Source organism: Coprinopsis cinerea, assembly GCF_000182895.1.
Source record: "Coprinopsis cinerea okayama7#130 chromosome 1 map unlocalized cont3.1, whole genome shotgun sequence".
NCBI lineage: Eukaryota > Fungi > Basidiomycota > Agaricomycetes > Agaricales > Psathyrellaceae > Coprinopsis > Coprinopsis cinerea.
In genome coordinates this window covers 294688-312754 of record NW_003307544.1, presented here as the reverse complement: position 1 = coordinate 312754, position 18067 = coordinate 294688, and the positions used below count along the sequence as shown (strand labels likewise).

At 52.7% G+C, this 18067-nt stretch overlaps 8 protein-coding genes across 8 annotated transcripts; 6 read left to right on the top strand and 2 right to left on the bottom strand.

Moving 5' to 3' along the window:
* Positions 1-381: 381 nt before the first annotated feature.
* Positions 382-1665, top strand: CC1G_13569 (L-asparaginase; the record flags this gene model as incomplete). Its single annotated transcript, XM_002911995.1, has 6 exons — positions 382-453; positions 512-581; positions 631-683; positions 735-1304; positions 1354-1504; positions 1556-1665. The coding sequence occupies 6 exons, from the start codon at positions 382-384 to the stop codon at positions 1663-1665; spliced, it is 1026 nt and encodes a 341-aa protein (XP_002912041.1).
* A 459-nt stretch (positions 1666-2124) lies between these two features.
* On the top strand, positions 2125-3240 carry CC1G_02819 (hypothetical protein; the record flags this gene model as incomplete). The annotated part of the gene is made up of 1 exon (XM_001828186.2): positions 2125-3240. The coding sequence occupies one exon, from the start codon at positions 2125-2127 to the stop codon at positions 3238-3240; it is 1116 nt and encodes a 371-aa protein (XP_001828238.2).
* Positions 3241-3883: 643 nt separating this feature from the next.
* On the top strand, positions 3884-8475 carry CC1G_02818 (hypothetical protein; the record flags this gene model as incomplete). The annotated part of the gene is made up of 4 exons (XM_001828185.2): positions 3884-4066; positions 4129-7554; positions 7621-8231; positions 8289-8475. The coding sequence occupies 4 exons, from the start codon at positions 3884-3886 to the stop codon at positions 8473-8475; spliced, it is 4407 nt and encodes a 1468-aa protein (XP_001828237.2).
* A 573-nt stretch (positions 8476-9048) lies between these two features.
* CC1G_13568 (hypothetical protein) lies at positions 9049-9876 on the top strand (the record flags this gene model as incomplete). Its single annotated transcript, XM_002911994.1, has 6 exons — positions 9049-9092; positions 9151-9259; positions 9282-9547; positions 9610-9748; positions 9794-9812; positions 9836-9876. The coding sequence occupies 6 exons, from the start codon at positions 9049-9051 to the stop codon at positions 9874-9876; spliced, it is 618 nt and encodes a 205-aa protein (XP_002912040.1).
* Positions 9877-10173: 297 nt separating this feature from the next.
* On the top strand, positions 10174-11252 carry CC1G_02817 (mitochondrial protein; the record flags this gene model as incomplete). Its single annotated transcript, XM_001828184.1, has 4 exons — positions 10174-10764; positions 10822-10902; positions 10954-11054; positions 11111-11252. 4 exons carry the CDS (start codon positions 10174-10176, stop codon positions 11250-11252), a joined length of 915 nt encoding a protein of 304 aa, XP_001828236.1.
* Positions 11253-12979: 1727 nt separating this feature from the next.
* Positions 12980-14742, top strand: CC1G_02816 (hypothetical protein; the record flags this gene model as incomplete). The annotated part of the gene is made up of 3 exons (XM_001828183.2): positions 12980-13238; positions 13289-13464; positions 13543-14742. 3 exons carry the CDS (start codon positions 12980-12982, stop codon positions 14740-14742), a joined length of 1635 nt encoding a protein of 544 aa, XP_001828235.2.
* A 263-nt stretch (positions 14743-15005) lies between these two features.
* On the bottom strand, positions 15006-16077 carry CC1G_02815 (hypothetical protein; the record flags this gene model as incomplete). Its single annotated transcript, XM_001828182.1, has 4 exons — positions 15006-15245; positions 15299-15358; positions 15413-15627; positions 15690-16077. The coding sequence occupies 4 exons, from the start codon at positions 16075-16077 to the stop codon at positions 15006-15008; spliced, it is 903 nt and encodes a 300-aa protein (XP_001828234.1).
* A 353-nt stretch (positions 16078-16430) lies between these two features.
* Positions 16431-17800, bottom strand: CC1G_13567 (D-lactaldehyde dehydrogenase; the record flags this gene model as incomplete). Its single annotated transcript, XM_002911993.1, has 7 exons — positions 17581-17800; positions 17436-17523; positions 17323-17383; positions 17086-17267; positions 16956-17035; positions 16678-16906; positions 16431-16624 (listed from the first exon to the last, which is right to left on the bottom strand). The coding sequence occupies exons 1-7, from the start codon at positions 17782-17784 to the stop codon at positions 16431-16433; spliced, it is 1038 nt and encodes a 345-aa protein (XP_002912039.1). The 5' UTR covers positions 17785-17800.
* Between the last annotated feature and the right edge of the window lie 267 nt (positions 17801-18067).

Here is an 18067-nt window from a genome sequence, read left to right as displayed (position 1 = left end):
CTTCGACCTGGCTTGCAGGGTGTTGACCACGCCGTGAACGATGGGGGCGGGGTCGCGTGGGGACCGTCGTCATCGTTTCCCACGATAATGAGCGCTTAGGCGCGCCGACGACCTTGACCTCGAACCATACGGTGCGCAACGAGGGACCTGGATTCAAGGGGCTCTATTATGTCTGACAACGGCGGTGAGCACTGTCAGAATATGTCCCGAAACGTTTCTGACGTCTGCGACAGAAAAACGGGCCTCGCTCGACGTGAACGACCACGACGGTGGCGTCTGGCCATCTGACGACCTCACCGTCTTCTGATCTGATCTACAGGGAAACAGCGCCTTGAAGTGGCTAGTGGATATGTTCTCGTCGTGCATGGCGGAGCAGGCACGATGTCGAAGACGGGCTCGACGCCAGAACAGCGGCGAGCGTATCGAATCGCTCTAGCCGACGCCCTCAAAGCGGTGAGTTCGTCGTCGCATACGCTCTCGATAGCGTCGTTGACCGATTTTGCATGGCTAGGGCTACGCTGTGCTGAAGGACGGCGGTGAGGCTCTCGACGCTGCGGTGGCTGCCGTCGCCGTCATGGAAGGTTGGCTCAAGCGTTGTGGTCATCGTTCTGGGGCCTAAACACCATGCAGACAATCCTCTGTTCAACGCTGGCAAGGGTGCTGTCTTCAACTCGGCTGGAAAGGTCAGTTTTCGTCTCTTGTTCCCATCAAATGCTCTGAACGGCGGTTTACAGAACGAGCTCGAAGCATCTGTGATGCTCTCTAAACCCCCAGCGTCGTACCCTGGAATCCCCAGTTCAAGAAGAGGCTCAGCTTTGACGCTCCTGACTCGAGCCAAGAACCCTGCCAAAGTCGCCAGAGCAATCTACCTCAATCCTTCAGTTTCACCGCACGTCTTCCTATCGGGTGCACAGGCAGAAGAAATCGGAGCGAGTCTTGGAGAGACTCTCGTTGACCCGTCGTACTTTTACACCGAACGACGATGGAAGGAGCATCGGAGAGGTCTTGGTCTTCCGGATACGGTTGTTGGCTCGGAGGATGATTTGCCACCGCAAGGAACGGTTGGAGCGGTTGCGCTGGATGTGAGAGGGTGTGTTGCGGCTGTGACGTCGACTGGAGGAAGGACCAACAAGCTCCCAGGCAGGATTGGGGACACCCCGTTGATGGGAGCTGGATTCTGGGCGGAAGAGTGGACTGGACCCAGAACGGGTGGTTGGGTGTCCAATCTGCTTTCGACCCTTGGTCTGGCGGAAAGTAAAGATACCACCCGAGCGGTTGGGATTTCAGGAACTGGAGATGGTGATGTGAGTTGGTGTTCCTTGTGTATTGTCCCGAGACTGACGTGGCTTCTAGTACTTCATTCGTCAGGCCACGGCGTCGTCCATCGCCAGCAGGATGAAGCTCGCAGGAGAAGATCTGGAGAAAGCATCAGAACGGGTGATCAAGGATCTGTATGAGCTAGGTGGGCTTGGAGGGGTGATTGCCCTCGACGACGCTGGAAATGGTACGTTGTTTCCGCTTGTTTACTGTCCTTCAAAGGCTAACTGGCTTTCAGTATCTATGTCTCTCAACTGTACTGGGATGTATCGGGGTGTTATCCGTGATGACGGTGTACCCAAGGTCGCCATCTTCGATGACGACCCTCTAGAAGAGATTGGAATGTAACTGCTTGCTCCTCTACCGTTCTATGTTTCTGTGACTGATCCTTTGCGACCTCAAGAGAGTGACCGGTACTCGTTGAAGAATGTTCTGCTCGGTTTCGCCCATGCATTTTTGGTTCCCAATACCAAGATCTCTTTCTCGCAGCCCCTCAACCACCGCCGTAAACTGCGCATATCATCTTGCCCCTGATGCGAAAGTGGACCCAAGGCATCAGTCTGAGACGAGAGACCCAGTCGACGCTGGCAAACATTGTGCTTTCCGCTATTCTCCTTGCTCCCTGTTCTTCTTAGGTTTACGATCCAAGATCTCCCTTCGAGCGTATCGCCCTCGGTGACCGTTTGCCGAGTTCAAACTCCGATGATCGCCGCCAAGAAAAGATAAGATAACGGAGCTATGTCAATCTTCCATCGGTACGTTTAGCCGCCTTTTCTTCCTCAAACGCGACTAAACCTTTCCACAGCGATGCTCCCGCCAACGACTCGCCTTCCGTCTATCAAGGCGATAGCTTCGACTCCAAGCGATGAACTGCGAGAATCAATAGAATCAATACGGAAGATATTCAACCCGCCTGTTCGCGCCAGTCGTCGACGGCGCGCCGCCCAAGACGAAACCGACTTTGAAGCATTGCGCTCAGATCCCTTCGAACGAACCTATGTGATAACTTGGCTTACTGCTCTTGTTTCGCGCTACTCGGAATATGTCGATGAACGTTTATTGGCCGACGCTTCTGCTTTGCTGGCAATCTGTGCAGGGACAGCCTGCGCGGGGGTTATCACTCGATTACTTTCTTTCCAGAGCGCGTGTGGACAACTGTCGATTCAGCTGCGGGATGTTCCGTTGGATAACCATGATTATGGGAGTGTGGGGGCGCAGACGTGGGGAGGGGCGTGTGTTATGGCTGAGATGATTGCGGAGGAGCCGGGGAGGTTTGGGTTGCCGGTGGAAGGAGGGGATGGGAGTCGGCCGTTTAGGATATTGGAACTGGGGGCAGGGACAGGTTTGGTTTCCTTGACGATTGCTGAACTCTATCGAAGGATGGCTGAAGAAGGGAGGGTGACACCGCCTGTCGTCGAAGTCGTGGCTACCGATTTTTATCCGACTGTTCTCGACAACCTGGCTGCCAATATTGCGAATAACGGGTTCCACGACGACGATGATAACGCCAACTCTCGGGTTCGCCTGCGGCATTGCGCGTTGGACTGGTCGACTTTCGCTTCGAGTGTACCTTCGCCACCGCTGGACGAACCTTTTGATATGATCTTTGGAGCGGATATTGTGTATGAGGAAAAGCATGCCGTGTGGATTAAGGAGTGCTTAGCGAAGCTTTTGCCTCGTGGACCTTTACCTGGAGCCATTGCGCCAACAACGCCGTTCTTCCATCTCATCATCCCACTTCGTGCGACGCATACCTTTGAATCTGGCACTATCGAGACTGTGTTTGGGGGAGGGGAGGAGGGTGACTCGGAGGAGGATTTGGTTATTCATTCGAGGGAGATGATTACTTGTGAAGAGACGGAGTGTGGGAAGGAGGAGGAGGTTGTTTATGCGCTTTATAGGATTGGTTGGGTTCGTCTTTAATCTTTCTTTTTCTTTTATTGGTGGATTTGGCTGATAGGCTCGTTTGTAGAGGAAATGAGTTCTGATTTGGAGTATTTGAAATCTTGTAATTCACGTCTATGGCTGGCGAGAATAGGATACCGCGACACACCCGTCAAGTCGAAGGGCTCGACGGCGTATGTTTCCCCGAAGAACGAAGAAGGTTAGAACTTAGAAGTGTGACATTGGCGAATTATGCCCTTCTCGGTGGGGAGATGGGAAGTCCGATGTGACTGTATTCTAAGTATGTAAAGCCAATCAGTTCTAGCCCTTTCCGAAAAAGGTGAGTAACGGCGACGCGCTAATGGTCGACGACCGTGTGTGGACATTGCTTCTTTGCCTCGCCTTCGCCGCCGCCGATGTTGGCAGAACCGTCAGCTTCACCGACTCCCACAGGGGTAGGCCAAAACGTACAAGGGTACTTATTCCATTCTTTCCAGTTTAGTGTCAATGAACGTCTAAGCTGATGGGGACATAGAAAGCAGCGTGTAATGGAACGGTGTGTCCCGGGCGAAGCTTTGGCCTTTCTTTGAAGCTTATAAGGTGCGGATACATCAGTGGAGACCCCTCCGCTGTATTAGACAATGCAAGGAAAAATATCAACGACTTTGCCTTGGCCTCTGCGATGTCACTTCTAAAGCAAACACTAGAAGACGAATCGACGCCAGAAGTTCACCCAGGCGCAATCTGCTATCTTATCAAAGCACACCTTACGAGATTCGGCTGTCATGGGTGGATAGAAGATTTCGACGAATGTTTTGATCTGTTGCGGGAGGCCATCGCTAAACACGGTGATCTCGCTTTCGAGGTGTGTTATACTGTGTTTTGGGGGCTTGGATTGCCGCAAGCTACTGAGCGACGACTCTACAGGTATTTGATTTGATTCGGAAAGAGGAATACAAACCTGTTGGGGCCGTTCATCGAGCATCAGAACTCGTCGATGAGTACCGACGGGCGATCGATTGGGCTGCACTGGACGAGCTTATATCTGCGCTCCCCTCGACAAACTTTGAAGAACGGGGGCCCAACAACGTCCCGGCGCTTCTTAGTTATGGTTCAGCCTTTGTGATGCGATATCTGCAACAGGGGTCTCCGCACGACTTGGACAAAGCTGCGACCCGGTTTACCGAAGCCAGAGCTCAATGCCAAAGCAAAGATCCTTACATGTATATCGCCAACACCTTTCTCTGCTACGTCGAGTGGCTCAGAATCACGGAACTCCAGGGCCTCGACCGCATCGAAGCAATGGACCGCTACAAATTGGAGGCAGATGAGGAGGACAAAGAAGGTCTCGAACGGCTTATCGACGGAGTCACGGCCATGGATGGAGTAGATGGAGTCGATCAAGCAGTTTCCCTCTTCCATGCGTCATTAATTACTCGTCCCTTCGCTCACCCCCGCCGTTCAGCGACGCTCAGTCAACTCGCTCTTGCCCTCTTCAACCAATTCCAGCAGAAGGGAAACGTGGAAGACCTCGAAGCAAGTGTGGCATTTGGCGAGGAGACTCTCTCATTACGGCCCAAGTTCCATCCCTTCCGATATGTTTCCCTCGTCAATCTCGCTATGGCCCTTACCACCCGATTTGAACACAAAGGGAATATTCAAGATCTGGAGAAGGCCATTGCCTTGTATCGAGAGTCTCTCGAAACGAGGTCGCTGGCTGATCCTGGTCGAGGCGTAATGCTCACCAATCTGGCATCTGCCCTTTCCATCCGCTTCGAACACGTTGGCAGCATAGACGACTTGCAAGAGAGCATCTCCTTAAATCGGGAAGCTCTCGAATCTACGTCTCAATCGCATCCCGACCGCTCTACGTGGCTGAACAACCTCGCCAACTCGCTTTATCTCTCTTTCCAACACAACGGGAACCTTCTCCATTTGGATGAATGTATCGTCTTCAACAAGGAGGCCATCGCCGCCGTACCCGACACCAACAAGGCAGCCAAAGCCATTTGCACAAATAACCTCGCAAGCGCACTGCTCTCGCGCTACCAGAAACGAGGCCGTATCGAGGATTTGGAGGAAAGCATTGTGCAGAGTCGGAAGTCCCTGGCGCTCATAGGCTCGACTCACCCGAACTACCCTTCCTTGCTGACCAACCTCGCCAGTTCCTTGTCCACCTACTTCAGGTGTAAAGGAGACCTCGACGACCTTCAAGAAAGCATCTCTCTCAACCGGAGATGCCTTCTACTAGCCCCTCAGGGTAATCCCAATCGCTCTCAAGCCCTCCAAAATCTTTCTTCTGCACTATACACGCGATACCATCACAAAGGATCCCCTCGCGACCTGGAAGAGTGTATCTCTTTCTACAGGGAGGCGAAGGAACAGACGTCAGTAACAAGCCCGAGTCGGGCCATAATCCTGACCAAACTGGCTATGGCGCTGGTTTCTCGCTTCCGACGTAATGGCGACATCTTGGACTTGGAGGAATCGATATCGCTCAACAGGCATTGTCTGGCCCTGATGTCGATGACCGACCCACACCGGCCTCAATCGTTGAGCGACCTCGCGCTGTCTCTGTTCGCTCTCTTCGAGCACAAGGGCGACATGGAAGCTTTGGAGGCCTGCATCAGACTCAATAGAGAGTCCATCGCATCGAGTGTCGACGATCACGCGGAGAATCGTGGCATATGGATCAACAATCTCGCCACTGCCTTACTTGTGCATTTTCATCACAAGGGCGACCTTCAGGATTTGGAGGAGTGCATTTCATTGCTGAGGGAGTCGCTCAGGTCGATGTCAGAGGCCCATCCTCGTCGCCCGGAAACCTTGCACAACCTCGCTGTGGCGTTGGGCACCCGTTTCAACCACCAAGGGGACCTCCAGGACCTAGAAGGGAGCATTTTACGGAGTCGCGAAGCACTCGAATTGATGGACGACTCGCATCCCAGTCGCCCGGCCGCCCTTGAAAGCCTCGCAACTTGTCTTTCAAATCGCTTCGACCACAAGGGCGTCTTAGAAGACCTAGAAGAGTGTATCTCACTCAGTCGAAAGTCTCTCTTATTGAGGCCCTCCCCTCACCCCTCCCGCTATCTCTCTCTCAACGTCCTCGCTACTTCTCTCACTACACGGTTCGAAAAGAAGGGCGACTTCGACGATCTTGAAGAAGGCATCGCGCTCCATCAGGAGGCGATTGATTCTATGCCGGAATCGCACCCTCGCAGGCCTGTCGCATTCAGTAATCTCTCGTATAGCCTGGCCACTCGTTTCGAGCACAAGGGCGACCGCAAAGACGTCGAGGAAAGCATTTCCCTTAACCGAGATTCCCTCAAATCGATTCCTCCCCATCACCCCAGCGCCACTCCATTGCTATCCAACCTTGCATACTCTCTGTGGATGAAGCACAAGTCCTACGGGGAGGGTGACTTAGCCAGTATCTTTGCATTGTTCAAGTCCTCCTGCGAGCTTGCAACGGCTCCCCTGCTTGAACGGCTCCAGGTTGCCCAACGCTGGATTTCCTGCAGTCGAGGCCTTGGCGACTTTGCACTTGAGGCCTATGGCCATGCGATGGAGTTGATTCCTCTTCTGGCATCGCTGGAGCTGCCACTGGAGAGGCGTCAAAACGTCCTTGTTCATGCCAAGGAATTGTCACGAGATGCAGCCCAGTGCGCTATCCAACAAGGAGACCTCGAGAAGGGGGTCGTGTACCTCTCCACCTCTCGTTCGGTATTCTGGTCTCAGGCGCACCAGCTTCGAACACCCCTGGAGCATCTCGCTTTGGCCAACCCTTACCTCGCGGATGAACTCCGCACTGTTTCTCGACAACTCGAAGCTGCCACCCAAGGTCCCATCATCACCAACTCCGAGTCGGCGTTGAGACCTGTTAGCCCTGTGGTGCTTCATTCTCTTGCCCAGCAGCGCGAGAAACTCCTTGTCGAGATCCGGAAAATCGATGGTTTTCACGATTTCTTACTCCCCCCTCGGTTCGATCGACTAATGCGCGCGGCGTCGGGTGCTGGGCCAATAGTGTTTTTGAACGCGAGTGTGTTTGGTTGCGACGCGTTGATTATGCAGTCGGAACCGAAGAACGTACAGCACGTTCCCCTGCATGTCAAGTACGGCGACGTTCTTACGCTGAGAGCTGCTATCAAGTGCCTCTCAAATGGTCGGCCACTTCCACTTCAACGCATGGGGATCAGAGGCCTTGAAAGCTCGCTCAGTCCGAGTCAGCTTCGTCTGAAGGCGCACCTTGGAAAGGCCAGTTCACGCACAATGGGAGACGACTTTGAGGCCGTTCTTACCATCCTATGGGATAATGTTGTCGAGCCAGTCGTAAGAGCACTAAAGTTGGAAAAGGTTTGTTGCTCTTAGTAGCTGTTATCGACCAACGCAAATCTGGCATTCTTACTCTGAACTTGTTAGACGGATGCTCCAGGGAGAATATGGTGGTGCCCAACTGGGGCGTTTGTGTTCCTTCCTATCCATGCGGCAGGGAGATACTCGATAGGGGAAGTGGACGGCATATTCAACTACGCGGTCTCGTCGTATTGCTCGTCACCTCAGGATATCATCGAACCTCCTCCTGTTCCCACCAAGGAATTCACGATGGTCGCCGTCATAGAGCCTGGTCGTCCTGAACCTGGGGTTGGAAGTCTTCCCCAGACCCGCGTCGAGCTGGAGAGGATACAATCGCGAGTTCCTGATGGAGGAAATCTGATAGCTCACGTGGGGTCCAATGAGGCGCCTACGAAGATCTCACGCCTTCTTCAAGATATCCAACGCTCCTCGTTTGTTCATTTTGGCTGTCACGCCCTCCAGGATCCCACCAATCCACTGGACAGTTACCTTCTTCTTAGTGGAGGCCGGCTTACTATGTCCAAGATTATCCGCGAATGCCAAACGACTACCGCATCCCTCGCATACCTCAGCGCCTGCGAGACAGCTATGGGAGACGAAGAACGGCCTGATGAGTCGCTTACCCTTGTAGCCACGATGATGTTTGCTGGATTTAGGGGTGTTGTTGGGACGATGTGGTAAGCTTCAGATTTATCCCCCTCTGACCTTTCAATAACGGATCCTCGCTCGTTCAGGCCAATACACGACGAGGATGCACCAGTCGTCGCCGATGTCTTCTATCGACACCTTTTCCGCAATGGAAGCGATGTCCCTCCCGACGCTTCCGATGCAGCGTTTGGCCTGCATCTCGCAGTGAAGGAGTTGCGAGAGAGGAAGAGACCTTTTTACCATTGGGTTCCTTTCGTGCATTTTGGAATATAATTAATTGGTGATCTAATTGTGTAGCCGAAGGTCGTTCATGGCGTCGACGCACATCGAAGCTTCGACTTTGTGAATACTGTTCCCGCCCCTATGAGAACTAAGGGTCTGATGAATCAAGGATGACAACAATGAGCAATCGGTAGGGTTACAAAATAAGCGCCCAGTCATTGATTGGACGGCCTGACGGAAGTGGAAGAGGCCAGAACGTACCGAACGTACTACTGCGTATTCTACTCGTAGCCTTGGCCTGCTATGTTGAGAGTCGGAGGCAGACAACATCCTCGGTGCGCAGCACCTAGTCCTGCAAATTGATACCGATCTCTACAGCACTTCGACAAAAGGACCTCATAGGCTGGCAACGTGGGCGGCGCCGTTGGCAGTGCTGCAGAGTGCCGATAATACATAAATATACCAGCACGTTCTTTGAGGTTGGGTCTACGTTTCCCTCTCCCCGTCATCCATCATCCTACCCCTTTGCATTCCAAGGGTCTTCTTCGTTTCACAGACACACGCCCTCGAAGTTCCAACTACTCCAACTCCGGAATTCTACCCCTCCGACGCGCTGGATAAGAAATGATCATCGTTAGCGGGCAGGAGGCTTCATTGAAAAGAGAACAGTGAGTCCCGGTAGCTCATATCCTTTGATAACTCATCCAAAGGACCTCGGACATCTAGCGCGTCTTCCAATGCGCATAACGACATGTCGTCACCGTCCACAAGCACCGGAATGAGCAATCATTTTACTTCCGTCCCACATCCTCAAGGGGTCCAAGTCGAGCAACGTGTAAGTTAGCAATCTCCAGCAGCCAAATCCCAGCTTTCCGACGAGTGCGGTACAACAGCCCATTATCCCTGGAATTGGCAACTCGACGTTGGCGGCACCACCACCTGCGTATGAAGAGTCGCAGTCACAAATTGGATCGATTTCGCCAGTTCAGTCACTACCACAGCCGATATACGCGACATTGACAGATCTGAGTCGGTTGGAACGAGATCCAGCACCAGCCCAGTGCCCATCATGCGGAAAGAGGATGGTTACCAACATAAGACACACAGTTGGAACGACTACCCAGTGAGTGTCATACTTTTACTGGAGCTTACAGATTAGGTTGACCATTACCACACTCTTGCTAGTCTATGGGCAGGAGTAGCTCTGGCAGTGGCCTGTGTACCCTGTATACCGTACTGTCTCGATTCCACAAAGGACGTCAAGCATAGCTGCACGCAATGCGGAACGCTTCTCGCGACATGGAGAAGAAATGGAAGGACTATTGTACATAGCTTTGGGAGACTTGAATAAGATAATATCTGGGAATAGTCACTGCCTCCCGAAGTATGTGAGTTGAAGTGATCACCGCAGCGATGTACAAGCCAGGGCTGTGTGTGGATGCACTCGAGTGATTTGGAGACGGGTAAACCATTGACGGCAGAAACGTGGTACCAGCTCATAACGTAGTCTCCCACGAGGGGATATCTTATTAGTTCTCAATCCAGAAAATCTGTTGCGATTTTTACATCCCCAACGATGTTCTTTTCTACGAACTTTGACGCGACGGAGCGCGTCTGGCCAAGTCGCGCCAAGAATAGGGGCGAACCGGCTATTGCGTGTGGGAACATCTGAGTCAGCACGGAACTGCTGCTCGTCGTTGCCGACGACGACGACGAGCCGTTTGTTTATCACCTTGCTCATCGTCAACAATGGCTTCGGGGCTGTGTAGACGCTCGCTTCTGTCGAGCCTGACGCGAAGGGCTACCAGAACCCCACGGAACCGGCCATTCTCGACGGGGCCTGCGCCGTCGACCTCGACGACTCCCGGACGGTCCTGGAGGACGTTCAAGACGGTGGCGGGCGCTTTGGGACTGTCTGCGGTAGCGGCGACGTTAGGCGCTATCTACCCACCGCCGCCTATCGCCATTCTTTTTCCCCGCGCTGCTCCTGGACCACCGGCCGACCCACTTTCCCCAGAATCTATCGCCTATACCCAAGATTTAGAGGCTAAACTCCAGAATCTACCGCTTTTGAACCAGTTGCGAAATGCACCTGATGCTGGGGAATGGTATGAGGCCCGTCCGTACAAGGATTTCCCTGAAGAGCGGCGGGTAAACAACCTGACTGCTGGTGCTCTGCGCGGTCCCGGAAAGCTCGCTTTGCGCCCAATTGTCCGGGCGAAAAAAGACGAGAGCGAGAGCATCGTCTTTCTGCATCTTGGACGAGGCCTTTGTGGACATGATGGCATCATCCACGGCGGTCTTCTGGCCACTCTCTTGGATGAAACCCTTGCCAGAACTGTGCGTTTCTTTTGTATCTCGGGTGGCCTGAATCTGACTCGGTCATTTCTTTTCCAGGCCATTATCAACCTACCCGAAAAGGTCGGCGTGACGGCAAAATTGTCCCTCAACTATCGTGCGCCTACGATGGCAGACCAGGTATGTACACCTATTGTCAATCAACATTCGGCCTCTCATTCCGCACCCCAGTTTGTCGTCATCAAGACGAAGTTGACGGAGATCAAGGGTCGGAAAGCAAAGGTTTCAGGCACAGTAGAGACGCTCGACGGAACTGTTCTCGTCGAAGCGAGGTAAGTTGATTACAATGTTCCCATTGGGTGTGATTCAAATGGTATTCCCCTCTCAGCGCCATGTTCGTGCAACCACGGTACGCGAAGCTGTTGCATAGTCCCCAGCTACTCAAGGCTATGGGCGAGCCACCCAAGGCCGACCAACCGGTCTTGCTGGCAGACGGGGAAGATTTGAACCCCCACCATAAACATAGATAACCCCTAGAGGCACCATAACGGTGCACCGCTGGTGTCGTTCTCACATATACCTACAAACTAATGATTCTCATGATCCCCTTCTGCCCAGTGTAGGGCATTATTATGGGGCGTACGTCCTAACTTTATTCTTATGATGCCGTCGCTGAGGATGTCAGGGCCTGTCCAGTGTTCTCGCCCTCCTCCCCCTTCGTAGACACGTCGAGTTTCGTCTCAATGGCACACTTGACAAGTATCTCGGTTCCGGACAGTGGATTATTCTGGTCGATCCGGGGTATCACCTTGTATATTGGGAGAGGGAGCGGTGAAACGTCGGTGTCTTCTCACCCGAGTCCCTACAAACCCACCGCTCGTCGAGTGTTTGAATCCAGGGATACCGACACATTGGTTGGAGTTTGCGCGCGTTTCTGGAACTCTGCCGTCGTTCCCCTTAGGTGCTTACGGTGAGCGTTCCATCTTAGGGATTCAGACCTCATCAACCATATCACTTTAACCTTTTTCACTTAGTGGTATGTATTACTCCTCTTTGCTGGGTGTAAACCACGAAACAGCGACTACCCCGACCTTCGAGGGCTGTTGGATCTTGGGCTCCATGTACGTACCAACTTGTGGTGGTGCTCAGATCATCGGCGCGTACGTCGTGTTTCTTATGTATGACCGTGATTCTATTGCTGAACGTGTTGGACATAGTTCACACTCCCTTCTGCCAGCACATATACAGCTCTCCAGCTTTGGAACAAACGAAGAGATTCAAGAGTTCTGGCGGGCTCCGACTTGTGGCTATTTCGGTCGCTGATATGGTGGATCGAAGCCTTTCTTCGAAGGTGAAGTTCCTTCCAGCTGCCAGCTCATGATTCATCGGCGCGCCCCTTGCACTGATCCGCACCTGCGGAACGCGTCTCCCGCATGGTCTCGCGTGGCCCGACGTTCCAAATTCTCACCATGCCGACGATTTCAAAGCTTGGCGCACAGATTCAGCTTCCAGGGGGGAAAGAGCCAAGCCTTATGGGGCGGACGTTTTCTTCTCCGTTTCAGATCAGAACACCTTGTCCTCGAAAAGGAAGGACGTCGCATCAGAACAGGCGAAATCAAGATCTGGTTTTCTGACTGGATGAATCGAAACTAGCCCGATGAATTGAAAGTGTGTGCCGAATTTATTTCCATGAATCAGAACAGGTATTCGTGTTGTAACTCCTATATTCGCCTTCGTTCGTCCTATCAACAGCTGATTCATTCCTACGAACTTCATTGCTTTCAGTGGCTACTTTCGACTTTGTGAAGAGATTCGTGGTGAACGGGCGCGTGATACCCATGGAGATTGATCGTGGTGTCATAGTGTCCCTGCGAATCGGGATAAGGTACTCCCTCACCTTTCGGCGCTCGGACCTCACCCTACGAATGGCTCGTCCCACTCCTATTGCTCTGAAGTTCCCATCATCATTTCCAGTGTGATTTGATTTCTTTCTTTCCAAAGTGCCGGTCAGATGTCTTTACCAATACCATAAGTATACGACGGGTTCCATCTTCGAAAACTTTTGGGTTATGCCTCCGTCCACACCCTGGAAGGCTCTCGCCCGTCCACTCCACTTATCCATCTTGTTCGTCTTCGTTTGACTCGCTACCTGGGCTTTGCGACTTCATGTTATGTTACAGTCTTTAAGTGAGTGTAGCTTTCAGTGTTCACCAATTTTTGTGCTCACGAGTAAATTTCGACAGAGACTCCGCTCAATATGGCTCTTGGTTCCAAACCCGACCCAACTCGCGCAATGTCGCCTACCTCGATGGCTAGCACCACTGGGAGTGGAGGGAGCAAGCGTCCGAAGAAAGCCATCGACCCGGCCAGGGTGACGATGCTTCTCAACGGCCTGGGGCCCCAGACCTCAGTGGGGCCCACGAGTCCCAGTCCCTCGATCACCTCGTTCCGCTCCAATGAGTCCGCGCAAAACTATCCGCCGTCCGTCACGAGTAAGGAATCGTCGAATTCAAGCAGTGCGTCGGCTTCCTATCCTCATTGCCAATTATTCACTCATTCCTTCCAGACGGTAAAACCAGCAGCCAACGAGTGAGAGTCGTTGGTCTTGATGGTAGTGGTTCACGACCTCGCTCTTTCAGTGGTTCTTCCACAGTGATTGCTACCAAGGACAATGAACCGAAGAAACCCCAGGACACGTCGTTGTCGACCCTCGACCTTCCTTCGACGAACCAGGTTTCCGAGGTACGATTTGTTGGTCGCGGGGGGTATGGCTCTAGACGTGTTCGAACTAATTCCAACTTTGGCCTTGGCTCTTCTCAGTCTCGTCCCACCACCAATACGCTCCTCACCTCCTCCACCTCCTCTTCCGATGTCAAGCAGCCCCATCCTCTTACACGCAAGGGTTCCAGACTAAGACTCATTGGCGAGAAGCTACCTTGGAGACGCCGCAAGCATCAGCGAACTGACACCGCGAGTACATCCATCTCGACTAGCGACTTCTCCCTGTCACACGACGATTCGATGAGTACCACAGAGTCCCCACTTCGAACGCCCACGTCTTCGATATTCCCCACATTCATAAACCCCGATGAGAATCAAGTCGACCTCATGGATCCCATAGACTCGGATTCCGAGGACGCCACACCACCCTCATCGCCGAGACGGAAAGGCGGGAACGTGTCGAAACTTGCGAAGTTCATGGGTGCGGACCTTTCACCGAGTTTCACCCCCATCACGACATCTCCAAACGCGCGTCGGTTACCAAAAATCACCACCGAACTCCATCCAAAGGACGCCGCAGCACCGCCTGAAGAGTCCGACCTCGCCGACGGCGCCTGCACGACAACATCGGGAGCACATCTTACACCCTCAGACCTCCGGGGATCAGTGTCAACGCTGGGTGACATACACCGTTTCGACCCAAATGATGAATTCTCGTCATGGGGAGAGATAAGGGATAGCTGGGGGGTGTCTACGCCGTCACCGATTACATTCAGTCCTCCAACCCCCATCGCCACGAGACCCGTCCAGACACAGGAATCCCCCACCGACTCCAGTGATAACGATAGGCTATCACCTGTTGATGAGTCGTCTGACCAGGAACGTGGACCTGCGGATGACATAGTAGATGATGGTGAAACGCGTCCTCCATCTCGATCTGACACGCCTTCTAGCGAACCCAGGTCTCCAACGCCTACCCTGAAAAGTCACAGTGTGCCGCCTGAAGCCACGGACGCTCGTTCAGAGACTCCGCAGTTCACTCCCCGTCACCTGCGCAGGGGTTCGATGATGTCGTTCATGTCGACGTCTGACACGTACACTGGTGCTAGACCCGAGACACCATTCGGGCTGGGCTGCGGCTTTGGCGCGGAGAGCAACACGTCCATTAACAAGCCTCATTTTGGAGACGAAGATATCATTATCGTCGCGAGGAGTACACCGGAGCCGTCGATGAAACTTTGGACGGGAGAGTGGAACAGCGATCTGTCAGATGTTATCAATGCTCTGCGCAGATTGTAACTTTATCTTGATTTGTTTTTATCCTTTCGTTCGTTCGTTCATTTGTTCGTGTTTTTTCGTGGATTTCATTCAGACATTCATTGGCATTTCATATCTCGCTTTCGACGCAAATTGGTCCTCAGATTATGCACCTTTTAGTCTAGTCGTAGTACAGCGCAGTCTGTAATCTCTTCGCATTTCGTTGTCCCGGTTGACAAACTTTTCCGCACTATGAAGACAAATGTAACAGTAGCTAATTTTATTCCTCGTACTTCAAGAAAGTACTAATCTATGTCCTTCTCGTAGTCATGCTGGCTGCGATCTTCGTCCTCGACCGGCGTGGTAGCGGAGCGTGTGGAACGGGACGCCACGGCCCAATCTACCAAGACGACAAGCAAGACGATGCAACCAGTCCACGAGAACGTTTGCCTCCACCCGTTATCTTGGTGTGGTCCCAAAGCCAAGCTGAAGAGAACGGCCACGAGGAAGAGGCCCATTGTAGGATCAGGCCCAGATGCCATAGCCTTTAGTGATCATCAGCCATTTTGGGTTGACAGAAACGACGACCAGAACTCACATAGATAAGAAAGAATGATAGATTGTTGAGCTGTTGGGTCAGGCTGGGCGCTGGTGTCATCTGTGGAGGATATTGGTGAGTGATTAGATGAGCGCCCGTCGAAGGTTGTCGTACATCAATGATTCCCCAGGTTTTCCAAAGGAGGAGCATGGCGAGTCCTGCCCGAAACTTTGCAACGAGGTGGGAGAGGATATTGCGTTGAGGGAAGCCGCGGTTCTTGCACCCATGTAGAACGGAAAAGATGGCGTAGAGCTGAGTTACGGCGCTTATGGTGAGGAAGAGGCGACAGAGCAAGTAATTCTCGTGGATCCAAGCAAGTGCCCATCCAGCTTGAACGAGAAATACAACGATGAGACCCAGAGGGTCAGAAAGACAGTTCGCTGGGACTCACATTGACAAAGATTTCCTAGGATGAACAATGGCGCAAATTCCCATCTCGCCGGTTCGGGGTTTTGTTGGATTGGCGGGTAAAGCCAAGGTGGTTGCACGTCCCCATGTAGACCTTGGGAGATGGGGAGTTTGTCCTCATTTACGAAGGTCCCCTCCTCGCTGTCTTCGGGAGAATTCCATGGATGATAGAGTTTCTGGAGCCAACATATTTGCAGGGCAACATGGGCGACGAAGGCTACACAGACGGAGTATGGGTGGGGCGCATAGTTGAGCTGCGGAGGGTTCTCGAAGGCGTCCTGGCGTATCACGTAGGCCTGAGCTGCTGCATCGAATCCGGAAGTGAGAAGCGCGAGACGCCGAATGAGAGTGTGGCTTGTGCTCGATGCCATCCCTCGATGGAATTGGGTATGACTTCTGGGAGGATGGAACCGGTCGACAGGAAAGAACGAGCCACCGTTCAGGTCAGTTTGTTTTCTGAAACCTAGTCTCCACCCTTACCATTCATAAGGCCCAGTTACTTATGCAGGCAAACAAGCAGGCATACGGTTGCCGATCCGCTTGGGCCTTTCGATCACTTCGCGACGGACTTCCCGAAATAGATAGCCTCACTGACACGCCGACGCCAAACGCCCGACATCAAGCGCCCGACATAAATTCAGCATGAGGTTATATTTAGCTACGATAAGCAGGATGTAACGATAAGTGTCCACGCGCAACATTTACTTTAGAATCCAAACTGACTCTACCATCCGCGCTTCGCGAAGTCCTCAAGCATGTCTTTGGTGGCCTGCTCCTTGGTCGTATACTGCACACCGAGGATCCGTTTCTCCTTGGAAGCGTCGTAATTCCGGTCGTAGCTCTTCTTGATATCCGGGAATCCTTCTGGAAGCTTGCGGTTCGGGAGTGGAGACGGCTGGATGGACCGGGCAATGTCGACTAGGTCACAGTCAGCCCTGCACCTGAGTGTTTGAAAGTGGTGGGACACTTACTCCATTCTTGCCACACGAATGGGCCCTGAGAGATGATGATTCGTTCGCCGCCGGCGGCCTCCTTCTCCAACGCGAGAATGTGAGCATCTGCAAGGTCGCGCACGTCGACCCAGGAGTTGCTTGCGGACAGAGCCTGGCGTGACTTTTGGCCATCCTCGATGACAAAATTCCACCAGTACTGCATCGACGTGTTTAAGGAGGTTGGCGAAGAGACTTGTTGGATCATAGGCTACGCTGAGTCAGAATTGGAAAACCGGGCGCAGAACTGATGGACCTACTCCAAACACGAATGGAGGGTTGAGGACTGAGATGTCCCATTTAACTTCGCTCTTGTGTTTATTGTAGAAGTCCCAGGCAGCTGAAAGCAAGGTTATAAACAATGAACTCCATCAAGTAACTTGCGCCAACCTTTCTCAGCAAGTGTCTTCGAGGCGCGATACTTGGCCATTGGTGCCGCTTCTCGACCCTTCTCTTCCATTTCTTTGATGGATGCCTCATTCCAGTCCCTCTCGCTGAATGTCGAAGGGGCAGTGGTGTCTGTCAAGATGGCCGCGACGCTCGATGTGATGACGATCCTCTTGACGTCTGGTCTACACAGCAGGTTAAATCCAGGAGATAAGATATTGTTGGTGACGGTCCACTTACGCGTTCTTGAGAGCGCTCTTCAGAATCCCGACGGTTCCATTGACAGCCGGTTCGATGAACTCTATAAATACCTTCAAGACCCGGTTCCTCTATGAATGAGCATAATAGCTTACCCTTAGGATCGTCAACGTTCTCGTGGAAGGGCGAGGCCATATGCTCGATAGCATCGACGCCCTTGACCGCTTCATCGAAAGCTCCGTCCTGTAAAGACGTTGTGTTGGTTATGTTTCGCAGATCTACAGCACACAGCGCACCAACCTTTGTAATATCCGGGACGACCACGATCTCCAATTTGTCGCCATATGACTTGAAGGTATCTTGAAGATGCTGACCTTTATCTGCAGATCTCACCGTCCCCCGGACAGAGTACCCCTTTTCTAGCAGCCTTCGTACCACCCAGATAGGGATGTAGCCGTTGGCTCCAGTGACGAGGATTTTGCTGCCGGGTCCTACAGTGGGCATGTTCGAGATGGTCGTGGATGTAAGTGGATAAGTTGCAAGCTGGCCTGGCCGTTGAGCGATTTGTAATTTGTACTGCTCGCGCTCATCGTGCCGCACATGTTTACGGGAAGATTCCCGATGAATGGCGGTGACGCCATGTGCCGCCTGATCATCGTGAGATAGGGGCCGATGTATCGGATCAACGGGCGCCTATTCAAACAGCGGCATGAGTTCTTGCCCACTCAAGTGCAATGCGCATTCGCAACTCACTAAATCACTAGGGAGCATTAATATTGCCTTTAGG